The 17,126-nt window shown below is 49.4% G+C and overlaps 2 protein-coding genes and 1 long non-coding RNA gene across 4 annotated transcripts in view; 1 reads left to right on the top strand and 2 right to left on the bottom strand.

Annotated features, from left to right (window-relative positions):
• Positions 1 to 15,504, bottom strand: part of LOC122366792 — a 46,201-nt gene extending 30,697 nt beyond the window's left edge. Inside the window, exon 1 of the mRNA XM_043339382.1 lies at positions 15,401 to 15,504. Coding sequence (XP_043195317.1) covers positions 15,401 to 15,406 — 6 coding nt within the window. The 5' untranslated portion in view covers positions 15,407 to 15,504. The remainder of the gene's footprint in view (positions 1 to 15,400) is intronic.
• Positions 10 to 1,041, bottom strand: LOC122366793. 2 transcript variants are annotated; one of them, XR_006253950.1, is made up of 3 exons: positions 596 to 1,041; positions 308 to 407; positions 10 to 59 (listed from the first exon to the last, which is right to left on the bottom strand). It is a non-coding gene; the product is annotated as an uncharacterized LOC122366793 (long non-coding RNA). The 2 variants fall into 2 exon arrangements; XR_006253951.1 differs by having other exon boundaries at positions 308 to 1,041.
• On the top strand, positions 3,494 to 5,410 carry LOC122366791 (mucin-5AC-like). Its single transcript, XM_043339381.1, has 2 exons — positions 3,494 to 3,942; positions 4,219 to 5,410. The coding sequence occupies exon 2, from the start codon at positions 4,219 to 4,221 to the stop codon at positions 5,236 to 5,238; it is 1,020 nt and encodes a 339-aa protein (XP_043195316.1). The 5' UTR covers positions 3,494 to 3,942; the 3' UTR covers positions 5,239 to 5,410.
• Positions 15,505 to 17,126: the final 1,622 nt, after the last annotated feature.

Raw genomic sequence — 17,126 nt, 5'->3', positions numbered from 1 at the left:
CTCGGATGTCGTCACGGATCGGTGTATTGGACCGTGTGGCCCTCCGCACGCAATCGTTGCTGTAAAACAACGGCCCTAAGTTAAGCATTGCACAAATAAACATAAACGAGCGCAAACAAACGTGACGGAAATAAAAGGGACAGGCGAGGGGAACATAACACACGCATAAATAAATAACTTGATAAAGGCAACCAGGTACATTGCTACGCGTCCATTCATGCACTTGAATATGCATATACGAAACAGTATAATTATATCGAAAGCACTTGATTACATGATTGTGCTACCGCGACATTTAGTTACGTACCGACAAATGTGCTCCCTGAGTCGCTTATCGGCTAACGAAACCAGAGGCACACGTCTCCAGAGGCACATTAGACGACCAGCCTCACGGTCTTGGTAAATGGCTATAAATCCGAGACGAGTGTCAGCCTTCACCTTATTTATCCACATATAAATGACCGGTAATAAATATCTGCAGGCAATTCATATAACATTCAATATTGGTTTCATACACAGTAAATATTCGCCCTAATTACGGTTACATATTCCATAAATATTACGAGTTAACAGTCATTTTTCCTGTGCGACTCACCGGCTCTGGCGCAGACACCACCACATACCACCAGCCTCAACGGGGCTCAACTGACCCGCGCCGCGCCCCCGACCAGCGCCGGGGCGCCGGGCACCGCCCATATTCAGAAATGTTCATCCGCGTCAGCTATCATATTCGCAACTTAAATGTCCAGGAGATCCCTACTCGCATCAAACAATACATTTTACAATCCTGAGCACATTATTGGGCATAACATACACATTAACGAGTCAAATATCACAGTTTCCAGTTACTACTTTTCTGACCCTGCGGTCGCGACGGCGCAGCTACATTCCTGGGCCCTGCCCCAGGCTACGGTCAGCCGGTGACCTCGACAGGTCAGAGGGACCGAGCGAGCAATGTGCCAAGGCTGCGAAACCAAGGAAGAAAATAGGAAATCAGCAGAATGGTAAACGTGGACTAAGGAACATAAAATGACAAAATGGAAATGGCGCGCCTACAATGAGGGTCAAATTACGGATTACCTGAGTCAGAGGCACATCGAGTGGAAATGGAACCCCCCAGCATCACCCCACATGGGGGGAGTATGGGAACGACTGGTGGCGTCCAAGGCCGTATAAGAGAGGTAGAATCATCCCGCGATTTCCAATGGACCGGTCGCTAAGCATTAGCGTGACGTCACTGGTGGAGACCGGGCGGCGCCCGGCTCCAAGCTGTACGTCGGGTACATTTGGCACCGTCTAGTTGTTATTACTGAACGTAATGACAACTAATGACTCTTAATAACTTTTTTACTCAACTAAAGCTGATTTCCTTGCCGGTACATTGCCGACCCGAGCCCCAGGGTTCACAATCATGGGATATGGGTCGGATGGGCGACCTCGCGACGGTAGAAGGAACAATTGCAATTGTTGTGCCCGCACCGCCGATTGCATTCTCATCTGCATCGGGGGGGGGGAAGCTGGGGGCACGTGCCCCCATCGGATCAGGGGGCCTCTCGGGCCCGAGGGGCCTTGCGACGCCAATTGGCGGCTGAGGGTCCACGCTGGCATCTTTCGACTCAGAAGGGCCCCACAGGGCTCTGAAGAACACCTTATGTGCTCCGAAGAGCCACACTTCTATCCATAAGAGCCCCACACCTGCTTTTAAGTGTCCCTTGTCGGCCTTTGGGGGCCCCTTGCCGGCTTCTCAGGGCCTATTGGCGACCTCTAAGGGCTACTTGCCGGCCTCTGAGGGCCCTTACCGGCCTATCAGGGACCAGCAGCTCTAAGGGTCCCACAAACGCCTGCGATGACCCCCTAAACCAATGGTTGAAGGCCCCCACAACGGCGCCTGCGAGGGCCCTCACCGGCGGCTGTGAAGGCCTCACACCGGTGCCTAGCTGAGGGCCCCACACTGCCACCTCTGAGTGCGACCGGCACCCTTGAATGAGGTCCCGAAACCAGTGCTTCTTACCGGCGGCTCTGGGGGCTCAACGCCGGAGCCTCTGACGGCCTCAGACGGGACCTGCGCATCGGACGGCCACTCACCGGTGACTTTTGAAGGCCCCACACCGACGACTCTGAGGGCCCCACTGGCGTTTGAATGTATCTTGCTGGTCTCTAAGGACTCCACAGGGCTCCCGAAGGCACCGCAGACCTCTTGAGAGCCCCTGTCGGCCTGTAAAGGGTTCGAGCCAGCAGCTCTAAGGGTCCCGCACCCGACTGTGACAACCCCACACTGCAGTGTCTCTGAGGGCCAACAACGGCAACTGTGAGGACCCTCACCGGCGCCTTTGAGGGCCCACAGTGGCACCTCTGGGGACCCTGCACCAATGCATCTGAGAGCCTCACACCGGTACCTGTGAGGGCCCACACCAGTGCCTCCAAAGGCTTCATAACCGGCGGCCCTGAGGGCCCTACACAGGTGATTTTGAGGGGCCTACCGAAGGCATCACACAATCCCTTAGTCTCGCTGAGCTTCTATCCCAATCCCATACCGGCTTCTATCCCAATTCCGGCTAAACTAATTAGCAGCCCCCCCCCCCCATGGGTCAGCAGCGCCGCGCCGGTGCCGGGGGCAAGCGCCATCGGGGCGGCAGTCGGCCACGCGCACTCAATGGTTAGCGCTTAGCACCGACGGCTAGCGCACGTCCGGTGTGTTATCGGCCGTGAGCCGCTCCAAAACGGCTGCAGTAACTAGTCGATATAGGTAGTAAGCAGATGCAGAGATGCAGGTGGATTGATGACCGGCAAGCTTTTGTGTTTTACGAGAGTGAAGGGTCGAAGTCGGCTGCTAAGTGGTGAGCGGATTTTATCAGATGCCGGTTCACCATGACCTTTGTCCGGGTCCTGGTACCCTGACGCACTCTTGGAGAGCCGAATCACAGCAAAAATCCACCCACGACTGTATCTATACGGCATACGCTTTTCTGAAAACGTCTGCGTTTGGCCTTCTACGGGCCGGGCCGGCCGGCCGGCCGCGCCGGCCCCGATTGGCGGTCCTCCAGTGACGTCACTGGTAGTGTTAAGCTGATTGGCGAATAATACATGGGAAGAACCGGGACGACATCCCCCTGGTGGCGTCCGTCAAAAGAGCACTTAGGGTCGTGCTTGGAAGCCAATGTGTTGCAGAAGACGTACTCCACACGACGCTCGTGGAAGTGGAATATATGCTGAATGGAAGGCCGCTGACTTATGTCAGTTCCGATGAGCGTGACCCTGAAGCATTGACCCCGAACCATTTCCTGCTGGGATCCTCCGACACCGGTGCGGGCTTGCCCCCTGGCGTCTTCAGTGAGCGCGATCTCATCGGAACACGACGATGGCGACAAGCCCAACTTCTCACAGACCACGTATGGAAAAGATGGCGAAAGGAATACTTACCAACACTGCTCTCCCGACAAAAATGGCAGAGTGAAACTGATAACTTACAACTGGGTGCTATCGTCTTAATTGTAGACGAGAATACATCCAGGGGACTGTGGCCCCTCGCCAGGGTGGTAAAGGTCTACCCAAGTACTGACGGCAGAGTCCGCTCTGCTGACGTGAAGACCGCCAACGGCGTCTACAGGCGCCCCGTAAACAAGCTCTGCCTGCTGGAAGCTCCGAGTAATGACTAGAGCGGGGTCGTTCGGACATCTGAGTGTTCCTGGTGCCACGACCGAGTGTTCCTGACGTCACACTTCACGGCTGAGTGTTCCTGACGTCACACTGGGGGGAGTGTTGTGTCACGAAATGCGAAGCGCCCCCTGCGTTCTGATCATGTTTTATTTGACATTTTTATTTGTCCTGCTTTCTAAAAAGGGTACAATTGGAAATTGTGAATCTATATTTTTCAGTTACCAGTGTTTAGTTCAAGTTTGAGTAAATTAGCAAAATTGTGCATATATTAGAATCTTGAGCTGGGTAAGGCGTCAAACTCTTTGAAACCATTTGGATAGTCTTGATTATTTAAGTGTGGACTGAGTTACTCTGGTTATTGGTGTCCAGACAGTGTGAAAATAAATCAGGACAGTGTTATCCAGTGCGTGTTCAAACCCACAAGCCCACAAGATTCTACAGCCTGTTATACGCATAATTTACCGCTTATCATAAATTTTTTGCATGCCGTAGAGAAGATGAGTATAGCAGCACATCTTTCAGTTTTCATGAGTTCCGATCCAAGCTATGATCCGACCACAGATGGCGCCTCTCGGCCAGTCGACCAGCCGTCTCTGGCTGCTGCTGCTGCTGCTGCTGTCCGGCCCGGCTGACGGCACCCAGTTCCAGCTGCTGGCCCGAGACCGCCACTTTCCGGCCGCGCCGCTGGCCAGCCTCCCTGCAGGTTCGCCGTTGGCCTGCGCCGCCCGCTGCGCGCGCCGTCCCGACTGCCGACTCTACGAGATGGCCGTCCACGGATGCCTGCTCTGGTCCACGGCGCCGGCCGAGACCGAACTGACCGCGGCCCCTGGCCACCGGATCATGGCGACGACACAGACACTAACACTCACAACCACCGCACCCGCTACTGCGGGCCCAACCACTACCGCAACCACCCCTGCCGCTGCTGCGGGCTCCACAGCCTCGGCTGACGCTGGCACGGGTCCGTCAATCACTGAAGCCACCACTGCGGGCCCAACCACTACCACAACAGCCACCGCAATAGCTTCTGCGGGATCGACAACCAGTCCAACCATCATACCGACTGCTGCCACCGATCCCACACCAACATCAGCTACAACCGTCTCCACGCAACCCACAACCTTTACATCAGACTCTGCAAACGACTTCACATCCACCACCTCGCCCGCGACAGCCGACCCGCTCAGATGCCCCGACCTCTTCCAGTTGGTCGGCATCACATGTTACCGTGTGGAACATCTGGGAGCCAACTACACCGCGTCTACCTGGGCTCAGGATACCGACTTTTGTCAAAACCTTCACCCACCCGCAACGCTGCCCACCTTCGCGAGCGAGGCCGAGTACGTGTTTCTGCGGGAGCTGCGGGAGTACTTCATGCTGAACATGGTGCGCGCCAGCGGCGGACGGTTCGTGATGACCGGCCGGACGGACGACTCGTTCTGGCCGGCGTTCTGGGCGGACGGTGAGCCGGGCTCTCTCGACCACTACGGCTCGCTGTACGACGACGGCCTGCTGCACGCCTTCCCCAAGAGCGCCTCTTTCGGCCGCCGGGTCATCGTGTGCCAGGTGCTCCTCAACTAGGGCCACCACAATAACAAGCGAGCTAGGAAGAAATCAGTTTTCAGCAGTGTCGGCATCTCTGTTCAGTGTATTTGAAAAAGATCCACGTAAAACGAGGCTTTTCACTTTTTCACGTTTAGGTATCAGTTAAACAGTATAACCATGAAATGACAGTGACCACTACACGCGCCACACATTCACACGCATACACAACAAACCAGTTATAAGTGCAGAGCTGAACACGGACAAAAAATCGTTTAAAGGGACTATCCCACCTTCTAAAATGTTGTTAAAACCAGTTAAATTGTGCCCGACTTTATAGATTGGATGACCAGGAACACGGTTCTGGCATTTATTTTTCATTAAACATCTTAGGCTTCCCATATTCCAAACACAAACTTTCAAATATGTGACGTCACAGCCCAAAATTACCTCCTTCCCCAGGCCACATTACTGTCATAAAGCTGATTCCTTTTACTCTGTAGGCACCACAACAAAGTTCAGACCAAGTTTTAAGCGATTTTTCAACGAACAAACCTATTTAAATCAGAATGACTAAACGAGGTGACGTCACACTAACGGTCGCTCCATGTTGAAGATAGGGCCTTGTACAAGGCCCATTTTCAAATGAAGGGAACGAATTTCTTCAACACCAAGAGGCCGCGGGGGTTGCAACCTAGATAGATAGTGGTTTCTGAACCTCGCCACAAACTTGGCTATCTCAACTCAAACCCCATGTTAAAGGTGGGATAGTCCCTTTAACGCCGCATACATAACCTATAGCACAGGCAGTCATATTACTTAAACACTGTCGGCTCTAATTGCCGCTTTAAACGCTGAGCGGAAGCCGACAGCAGCAGGGTCCAGGCGGTGCTCGTTAGGCAGTCTGATGTCCCTGTAGCACAGTCTACGCCGGCCAGACTCAGTGCATATGCGAGGGAGCATGCGGTTATCTGCGTGGCGCGTGCCGTGCTGCCCGTGGGGCGATGGTGTGATATAGGTGTGCTGGCTCCCCATACAAGATGACACGCCGCACAGCGCACAGCGCTCTATCACTTTTCGCTAAGCTCTGGCCGTGTTATCCCGTACCGTAACGAAGCTTTCAACAATTTTTTGAATTTGTTCATTAAAGAATATACCAATCAGTTGCTGGAGAAAGCCTGTTTACCTATCATGGATTTATTAGAAATGTATGTCTTGTTTGTTTTTCTATAAACATTAAAGCGACACCATTGCGAAGAAAACGCGACACAATTGCATGGCCTTTAAATGTGTTTTAATTGGCAGTTTATATCTTATTTGGTTTTACTCAGCATAGCCGCCAAAAAATACATTTATAGGTACGTATAACAAAAAATATTTTCAAAACTGAAATTCTTCCCATTCTGTGAAAGCCACTATCAAATTCAGCGCAAAATTATAAATAAGCTAGCAAGAAAATTGAAGAAAGGTATTTTCAAAAGTTTATTACCATCTGTTGGAGCAATGTGGGAGGGCGGGGGAGGGGGCGTTAAACGCCTCTACTTTTTCGCCGTGGCCATTGCTACAGCTAAAACACGGCGCGCCAACTTTTGGGGGCCTGTAGGCAGTAGCGGCGGAACACCTTCAATTAAGAGGGGGCACTGCCTACTTTTGGTCCCGTTCTTTCCATGCAACGCTCATAGGGCTAATATTAAAAATGTCACAGTCAAGGAGGTCATGGTGCGCCGGTGCCCCTCCCCCCCCCCCACCCCGTTCCGCCGACTATGCCTGTAGGGAATTAGTTGAGGTTTATTGTAACGAAGTTAGAAAAAAATCGGCAGAAAATTCATGAGATAATTGAGGTAGTTAATGACGTCATGATTTCTGGGTTTTAGACCAAAAATGGCATGTGCAAAAATCATATAAAATCACAGAACAGACACAGGCATGCAGCATTATGCTATTTCTAATGCAGCTCTAAAAAACGAAATTTTTGAACATAATTATGTATGTACATATGTGAAAAAGCAATTTCTTAGCAGGAGAGAAGCAGTAGGGGAGGTTGGGGTAATTTGGCCGCTTTTTTTTAGAAAACGATGTAACTTAAAACTGACGACACAGTTCTGCATTTTCTCAACGCTGGCAGGTGTCGCATTCATTTTACGTTACTGGACAGTGAACTTGAAATGATAGAGTAATTACTTATATTGTAATTGTGACGTATTACAAAGGTCTACAAGGCGCGTTAGGCGGCACGGGTGGACATCGATAGCAGCGCCTCTATCGGTCACTAGGGAAAGCTGGGCTGTAGGCGACGAAATACCGGCTGAGTTGTCACACGTTGAATAGGTTTATAGACATCCGTCTTGTGAAAAAGTTGAACTTTTGCCTTCAATATTTCTACAGGCAATTTTAGAAGTGATCTTCACATCTTGCAAGGCCGTTTAGATTATTGTATTCACTTCAAGCCTTCCTTATTGTTCTTGACGATGGTGCTGGAACTATTTATAATTAGTGTTTCTTGCTTAGTAAAAGCATATATTGTGCAAACGATGGAAAAACATAAAAGGAAGATTTTAAATGCAATTTTATATAATAGTTAATGGTAGATTCTTTACATATAAAGGAAAAGTTGCATGCTAACTGATAATTTAAAGCTCTTGGGGCCAGATGTTTTCTTCTTTTCTTACGTCGCTCCAATGGCCGCGAATACACTTGTGATAACGCCTATCGGGCCAAATTGCCACAATAGCAGGGTTATTTGGCCGGGGGTGGGGCAATTTGGCCGGTGTATCCTGAAAAGTTAAGGGGGTCGGTGTTCCCCATCTTCCCCTATATATGACAGCAATATAGCCTATACCTATACCAGCAATGGGATTCGCCAGAAACGAGGTCAAACTTTCGATTGTGACGACTTAATTCATTATGCTAGACCCACAGCCTCAAGCGAAAATGCAAGCATCTCTATTTCCAAAACACCTCAGGTTTGCCGAACCATGTCGTTAACCCGCGCACCGACCAAGCACCGAGATCTCAAGAACGAAGCAAAATAGAGACAAGCGGTAAACGGCATGGGGTACGCACGGACAAGGTCTACAATTTTCACAAAGGTCATTTTCAGGTCAGGTCAAAGATGACGTCACAGGGGTCAAAAAGTCAAATGGCGGCGCTAGCTATGAGGAGTTTTCCTCGAATAACTTTCGCAGTAGCCAAGCCAGGAAAAAACTAAGGACACCATCGTGATCCTCTCGTCAATCTGCATCGAATGATACCTATATGTGTTAACCTCGAAAGGTCAAGGTCAAAGGTTAACCTCAGGTCACGTGACCTCGAGTCGTCATGTATATCATTCGATGCGCCTTGACGAGCTGAACACGTTGAGACCATCCGCGCGGCTGTATCTTGTTCCTGTACGGAGTTATTAGCAAAAACCCTTTGATGGCCCTTGATGACGTCACATGACCTTACAGTTGCCCAAGAGCAAAAAAGACCTCAAGGTAGTCCAGGTTGATCGTATCTGAAGTCATTCATGGTATATTGGGCCATTCCGACGCGTTTTAGTGAGAAAAAAAAACAGAAAGTTTATTTTTCCCCCTTTGACTTATAATGGGGAGGTCAAGAAATTGACCTGACCTTGGGTCATTGACATCAAAATTCCGAGATCAACAAATTGTAGCTATTAATGACCTCGTTACATGCTGCGACTTTCAAAGGCCCCTGTCATCTACTGAAACTCTGACACGGTGACAAAGTTGCAAAAAAGGATTTGAGGTTGGGTCATTCGAAGTGACCTGGTGACCTGACCTTGAAAGGTAGGAGGTTTAAACTTGCACACCATGTGTAGAATTTATAAGAAAAAGTCATGATAAATTTCGCTACGCGCCGCGGTTTTTGCGCTATTCACGAGAAACCTCATGGCGGCGGTCAACCGCCCCCCGTCGGTGCGCGGGTTAAAAGTTTGATGACAGTATTGCGTTTGTTTTCAGTTATGCTGCAAAAGTGTTGTATCCATTTTCCATTATTGTGTAGTCGGCTGAACCGATTCAAAACTGAGTCGCTGCTACTAAAATAGCCACGTATGGCAGGACATTATTTAAAAGGAAAACAATTGCGAAAATTTGGACATACAACAGTCAACACTTCCTAACAATAAACATTTTTTGTTGGCACTTAAGACGACTGGAAAATGACTAGATGTGATGTAGATCCAGGCATCGGTAAAATCCTTTTTGAAAGGATTGCATTCCCAATCCACATTCCTAGTGCCGAAGTGGATTGCATTCCTACCCGCAATCCCCTTTTTTCACTTGGATTGTGATCAAATCCGCAATCCTTTTTTGCAATCCTGTTGTATTATTATGTGCACTAGTGGATCTGGGGGAGGGAGGGGGGCATAGGGCCGTGCCTCCATCCCCAAATCACCCATTTCTAGTACCTAGTCTTGCGAGTAATTCCTATCTAAGGCACAGGTATTTTATGGGAAATATTTGAGGCCCCCCACATTTAAAGGGACTATACTAACGGGTTACAAATAAAAAATGGGACTTTTTTAAAAAGCGTATATTTCAGCATTCTGAAGCCGTGTCTCATCCGTAATAGCCTTGTTCGAAGCACCGAAGCTTTGCGTGTCAGCCTCAGAGACGAAGAAGCGTTTCGTGACCGCCGTCCGAGACGCGACGCACCTTGGTCTTGACACCTCTCATGAGGTTCTGGACGATGTTCAGGTCGAGCTTCTTCAGCTTGGCGCGGATCCGTCGCTTCAGGGCACCTGCTGTCTCAGCCTCCCAGTCGCCTTCGTACACAGCCTGCTTCAGGTGGCTCCAGAGCCTCTCAATTGGCCGGATCTGAGGCGCTGCTGGTGGGTTATGGGCACGTGCAACCGTTGGAATTTTGAGCTCCTTCAGCTTCTTGGTGACTGACGCCTTATAGTGAGCCGTGGCGAGGTCAGGCCAAAATATGACCTTTTTTCCACGATGGTGGGTTGTTATGAACTTCTTCACAATAGGTATGCAGTTCTTTTCGTAGAAATCTCCGTTCATGGCATTTCCTTCTACGAATACTGGTTCACTCATTCCTTCGCTTGAGATGGCCAGCCAGAGCATCACTTTTTTGGGGAACTTGCCTTTCTTCGCAAACCGGACTGCGGAGGGCGTGTTCTTCTTATCGCTTGTATAGAAGCCCTTATTGGCGACGCAGCTGTTGTTTTTTAATGAAAAATACGTCTCATCGTCCATGATAATAACCGTTTTTCTACTAGGTTTCATTGCAGTCTTTCGAAGGATAGTGCAAGCCGTCTTCTGGCGTTTTTTTTCTGCTTTTCAGTAACGTCCGGAACGGTCTGTCGCTTTCGGTACTTTAGTGATGTTTTACCCTTGAGTATCCATGACACATATTGCTGGCTGATACCGTATTTTCTTGCGGCACGTGGCTGTGACGCCCCTATTTTTTCCTTCATGTCTGTCTGGAGGCGTTGACATTTTGCAGGGGGCATTTTCATTGCAGGACGACCACTCCCGCTCTTCCGCGACAATGGCACACCTTCATCACACTGTCGCATGATCCTGTATAGTGTTGATTTAGGAACGTGCATGTTTTTGAAGTGTTTGTATGTAAAAGCTTTGCCCTTACTCCAGTTCTCCATATAGAATTGTCCAACGACCTTTCGACGTAGGCCACATGATATTGCATCAAAGGGTGGCATGGCTGCACTGATATTTTTTTTAATTTCATGTCATAAAAAACAACAATCACGCGCATCCACACATGCAAGATTTGCGGTTGCACGAGCTTTTCATGCGGAGAAATAACGCAAGCAAAAAAGTCTCATTTTTTATTTGTATGTCTATACCTTTAACATGGGGTTTGAGTTGAGATAGCCAAGTTTGCGGCGAGGTTCAGAAACCACTATCTATCTAGGTTGCAACCCCCGCGGCCTCTTGGTGTTGAAGAAATTCATTCCTTTCATTTGAAAATGGGCCTTGCGCAAGGCCCTATCTTCAACATGGAGCGACCGTTAGTGTGACGTCACCTCGTTTAGTCATTCTGATTTAAATGGGTTTGTTCGTTGAAAAATCGCTTAAAACTTGGTCTCAACTTTGTTGTGGTGCCTACAGAGTAAAAAGAATCAGCTTTAAGACAGTAATGTGGCCTGGGGAAGGAGGTAATTTTGGGCTGTGACGTCACATATTTGAAAGTTTGTGTTTGGAATATGGGAAGCCTAAGATGTTTAATGAAAAATAAATGCCAGAACCGTGTTCCTGGTCATCCAATCTATAAAGTCGGGCACAATTTAACTGGTTTTAACAACATTTTAGAAGGTGGGATAGTCCCTTTAAACCTCTACCCAACCAGTGTTTTATATTTTTAAAACTCACCCTCAAATAGGTACGTAATTTTGCCCTTCCTATGTAGTTCATCAGCGTATATTATTTTGAGCGTTTAAATTATTTCAAGTTTCGATGTAAAGCCCTTGATAGCAAAGTACATTAAGCCGATGAAGCCGATCTCAAAATTTTCAATCGCAACAAACCATTTCAAAGACTAATCAAACACAATCCGGAATGGATTGCAAAAATTGGAAGCATGATGCAATCCAATCCGCAATCAAATCCTGTTTTTAATGGATTTCAAATCCAGGTGCAATCCACCAAAAAGGAATGCAATCAGGATTTTGCAATCCTGCAATCACAATCCTACCGATGCCTGTGTAGATCAAAGATGAGGAATATGCTCGTTTCAGAGAATTTCATTTAAGTACCAAAAAGTGGTGTAAGTACTTGTTTAAACCGTCATTTTAGCACTTTTTTAGCTTTCGTGACTTCAAGATGAGTTATTGGCGGTTAGGTACTGATTTGAGTAAAATGGTTCTTATTTAGGTAGGTACCTACATTATAGTTTGCTGTGTTTTATCATAAAATGGTCCTAACACAGCTTTTGTGGAGAAAGGTCATATTCTACCTTAAATCGATCTTTTTCGTCAGAAAACGTACTCGTATGATAAAATGAATGTCACATCGTATTCTACGCCCAAAAGTGCCTTATAATTTATAAACATGTGCCATATGCTGCGAATACCAGTTTTGATTTTCGGGAAATGTGCCCTCATCTGATTTATCTGACCTTGACCCTGACCTACGCTTGGCTGACCTCTATATGGGTCCGACAATCATGTAGCACTTGTAGGAAGGATTGTGCACAGTTTTAACCCTCGCCCGCACATGCCATTTTCCCATCCTAGAACGGACATGGTGGGATGGGTGGTTGCCACCCCCCCCCCGCGCCATTTCGTTCCTGTTGGAGATAGAGCTTAGCGGTTAAGACCAAAAAGATTCTTTGGGAAAAGACGAATCCAATGGTACCCAGTTTTACCTTCTCAGATCAGTCATTGACCTTCAAGGTCAGGTCAAACTAAAAAATATTGCTGTTTTGGGTCACCGTTGGATATCAATTGCGCTGCTTATCATATACCGATGACGATGCCGTTTTCTGGTGCCAAGCCAGCTAGAGCCTCTTTGTCACACTACCCGACCAGGTTTTTGCTGCTGAGGTCATTTCAGGTCAAGTTAGGTCAAGGTCAATGATATGTGTTTGCATGTCTGTGTGTGACTGTGTGTATACTGATGTGTGCAACGGTTGTTTATGTGTCCATATTACATGAAATCATGATCTGGGAAGCTTTTACCAAATATGCAGTCAAAAAACTTCACAAAAAGTAAATTCAGCTTGCCTAAAACGCAATTATCTTAGATGACCTAGGTTGACCTTGACCCTGACCTTGACATCTGTACATCGTCGCTCAACATGTTCCATGATAGGTGGGAGGTAAGACTGGCAAAGAAGGCCGAAATCAGGGTGTCAAAAGCTCACAAGGCCCATAGCGAACGCAAAATGTTGAGAATTGGCCATTTGGGTCATGACATGACCTGAAAAATAAGGTCATATCTCCGAAACCAAAAACCACAGAAACTTGAAATTTTCAGTGAACATCAAGAAAGGATAAAGGAGCAGCTATACGAAAAATCAGCCTTCTAGCTTTAAAAATGTTGAGTGCAGAGCAGAAAGACTGACTACCTGGGGGGTGGCAACCACCCCACCCCCCCCCCCCCCCACCATGTGCGGGCGAGGGTTAACGGAGTTTATGACGAGAGACGCCCAGTACAAGGGTCTAAATTCCATGCTTCTGAAAGACCAATTTCAGATGTTTGAACTGGTCTTGACCCGACCTATGACCTCAAAATTCAACTTTTAAATATTCATGTAAAGCTTCTCGTCGCCATCGGCTTTCGTCTGACGCCTCGTGCGTTTTGCTGCGCCCATTACCTAGTTCTAGGGTTATCGGCTGGTGGCCTTTAACGCCCTTCCCCAGCAAAGGGCTGGTGGCGAAAACAGAATCATATTATTTATTATTAACCCTCGCCCATGTAGGGGGGGGTTGGTGCAACCCCCCCCCTGAGGTTTTTCGGAAATAGTGCAAAAACGGCGGCGCGCAGCGCCGCCAAATTTTGGGTATCTTATGGGGCAAGCCTTGCGCATCTTTTGATAAAAAAAAAATTTGACCGGGTCATGTCAGGTCACGGAGTTATGACGTCACAAAGGGAACAGCCTCCGGCCGGATTTTCACAAACTGAGTGCCAACGCCCGAGGTTTCCTGCCGGTGGTACGGACATCTGTGGATGGATCGTGATGAAACTTCCCATGCATGTTGGGGCAAGTATTGGCTATCATATGGTATATGAAACTTGACCGGGTCAGGTCAGGTCACGGAGCTATGACGTCACAAGAGGAACAGCGTCCGGTACTATTTTTGAAAAGCGCCCGAACCACTATTTTGCTAATTCTTGTCACCTCAATGGGAATATGCAGCAATATTAGCTTCTATAGGGAGCAAATGGACCTCCCAAATCCAAAAATACAATCAGATTTCAAAAATTTAAATTTTGATTTTTCGAATTTCTGCCGCCGACTGTGACCTTGCCGACTTCCGGCGCTCCCAACGCGCCATTTTTAGAGCTAGGGAAACGAAATACATACCAAACGATAGAGAATTGATCAAGGAACACGATAGTGAAGGTTTCAAGTCGATATCTCGCACCGTTTTGCCGCAATCGCCGCGGAAAGTTGAAAAAAGTCTATTTTTCCGAAAATTTGACCTTTGACCGGTCAAAAGTAGGTCAAATGTTGACCTAGGACCAAAAAATATACCACCAATCGCGAGATCTCGGCGAGAGCAATCCGTTGGTCTTTTCCGCTAAGCTCTACGACGCTCCGTTTTCAAACGTCAAGGGGGGGGTCGCACCAACCCCCCCCCCTGCATGGGCGAAGGTGGCAGATCGCCGTTTACGGGCGAGGGTTAAACTTCTTTTGAATTAGAAACAGACGCTTGACTTCACCTGTCCAGGGAGCAGTGCATAAATGAAGCCAGTTTTACCAACAGAAAAATCGCCGTCTGCCGTAGTACCTTATTTCCTAAATCATCCCTAAGTTTCATCAGCTGCGCGAGAAAAAAAACGCACGCTGATGTGGGAATGTATCATTAAGTCTGTCTGATAGAATCTTACAACAACGGTTACCTTTTTTAAGTGAATTGCGAAATTCGGGGCGACGGTAAACTAAGATGACCGCTGCCGGCAACTTTTTTTTTGGGGGGGGGGGCAAAACTGCCACTGGTGTTTCGGCGTGAGGCGACTAGTGCTTGTAAAAGAACCCAGCATCGCCTTTTGCCTAGAAATTTACTGGATGTTTCATAACTTTATGTTTGCACACTGCTAGAGTGAGATTGTCCTGTCTCGTAGCTCAGTTGGTAGAGCATCGGACTCCCGGTAGTGAGAGCCCGGGTTCGAGTCGCTCCGGCGCTCGATATTTGAGACTCCTGACGGGGATGGTCTGCGGTTAGTGGGAGCATCCGCAGCCAGTTGAAGTCAGTTGAGTGGGACAGGCCGTGTCCGGCTTTGAAGGGCACGTTAAACTTTGGCATCTAAATTCTCCCGTTACCCGGAATTGCGCGATCGGGCGGTAGGAGTTGGGATCTACGCAACAAGCTCTGCTTAGCGTGGGCCTCGGCTCTGTCAATCCGTCCATTCAAACATTCGAACTAAATTTATAAAAAAGAGACTGAGCAGCCACCGTCACCGTATCGACATACGACGCATGGCCGTCCCGTCGCCGTGCCGGTCCTACCTAGTGACGCACGGGTGATGGGCACAGAGTCGGCGGCACCACTAACCGTCATCTCGGCCGGGTGTGGTGCTGTGCACGGGCGGCGGGTCACAGAGTGCACAGAGCACGTGCAGCGGTGATGTGCACGGGCCGCTCCTCTCCCGCCGACGGGCGCCGCGACTGCACTGGCCCGCCGCCGCCGCCCGCAGTGAGTATATCCCCCGGGGGCGGCACGACGCCACGGTACCTGCGCGATGTGCTGCCCGTGCTCGCCGCCCATGGAACGGCGGCGGAGCGACCGACTGGTCACCACCGGAAGTCAGTTTTAACCCGGCAGGCGGTGGGCCTCCCGGCCACCTTCCACGCGGTGGGGGGGGGGGGGGGGGGGGGCATTTCCCCCCCCCCCCCCGTATCACCGAAACTACTGGACAGATCCGCAAAATTCAAACGGCGTTCGATAGCCCTGACAAATTTGTTCTAGGAAACCAAATTTCATTGACCTCGGGGTCACCGATGACGTCACAGGTCAGGTCAAAGATGAAATGTTTCACCGTTCACGGGTCTTCTGGGGAATGCGCTGTAACACCGAATAACTGGCGTTATCTTTAGTTAACACCGTAACGCTGTCGGCATCGTGTGCTCCGTTCATCAGTGTTGGCTGTTTATCGGCCACCCGTCTCTCCTCCAGTGTATCCCATTTACCTTACTGGCGATACAAGGAGAGAAAGAAAACGAGCGACAAGGGAGATGGTGGAACTTGAAAAGGGATAAAACGAATAGAAAAGGGGCAAAGCTGGTCGGATGGGGTGGGTGGCGGAAACCCGCTTCGGCGGAGCCGCCGCGCCGCCCGGAGCCGCCAGCCCGCACTGAGACTCGCTCCCCTCGCGCTCGCCCGTCCACCGGCCGCGCTACGGCCCCTCCGGCGCGGTCAGGTCAAGGTCACCGAACACCGGCCCGTACATACACTGCGGCCCCGGCATAGGCTTACGGGCGCGCAAGAGCAATGATGCAACGTTGCCGTTAACTGACATAACTGGCGTTATCTTTAGTTAACACCGTAACGCTGTCGGCATCGTGTGCTCCGTTCATCAGTGTTGTGCTGGCTGTTTATCGGCCGCCCGTCTCTCTCGCTCTCCAGTGTATCCCATTTACCTTACTGGCGCCAATAACACCCGACAGGACAAAATGTTAGTACGAACTTAAGTATGTACTTGGTATTTTTACACTCACAGCTCGATTCCAGTGACAGGCGCCGGGTCCCCGCTGGGATCATTCAGGAAATCGGACAGGCCGAGCGGCAGACTATCAGGGTCAGCCTGGGCGTGCGGTCGCAGCAATGGGAAACGATGCAAATCACCGCGCGACAGACTGTCTGCAGGACCGTTGTCGTTCGTACGTACATAAGCCACGGATAACACGAAACTCTGGCATGCGGATGCAAAGAGAATGTGACGCAGGACCGCCATAATTTTCGGATTGCTGGACCATCCACGCGACAGGCATCTTACCACGCACATGTTATCAGAATAAATACGCACACGCTTCCCAGACCATAGACTGCCCCACAGTAGACGCATGATACGAGAAGCGTGATGATCTCGAGCCACGTCATGGACTGGTGTCTCTCGGGTGATGCATTCCGGCCACTGAACCAACCACCATCGCTGGCCAATACACGATCCGGTACCCCAGCGAGAACTGTCGGTGTGGAAAAACGTCGGCATTCGCGGTATGGTCATCGGGGTTAAACAGCGGGAAAGTGCCGGACCAGATCGGGAGGTATTTTGCCCACC

This window comes from Amphibalanus amphitrite, unplaced genomic scaffold (genome assembly GCF_019059575.1).
Source record: "Amphibalanus amphitrite isolate SeventyFive unplaced genomic scaffold, NRLGWU_Aamphi_draft 000831F_arrow, whole genome shotgun sequence".
In the NCBI taxonomy this organism is placed as follows: Eukaryota; Metazoa; Arthropoda; class Thecostraca; order Balanomorpha; family Balanidae; genus Amphibalanus; species Amphibalanus amphitrite.
The sequence above is the reverse complement of the archived record's forward strand: the minus strand, read 5'-3'. Positions and strand labels throughout refer to the sequence as shown.

Excerpts from the sequence above, each read along its gene's own strand:
- LOC122366791 (XM_043339381.1), top strand. The coding sequence starts at position 4,219 with ATGGCGCCTCTCGGCCAGTCGACCAGCCGTCTCTGGCTGCTGCTGCTG.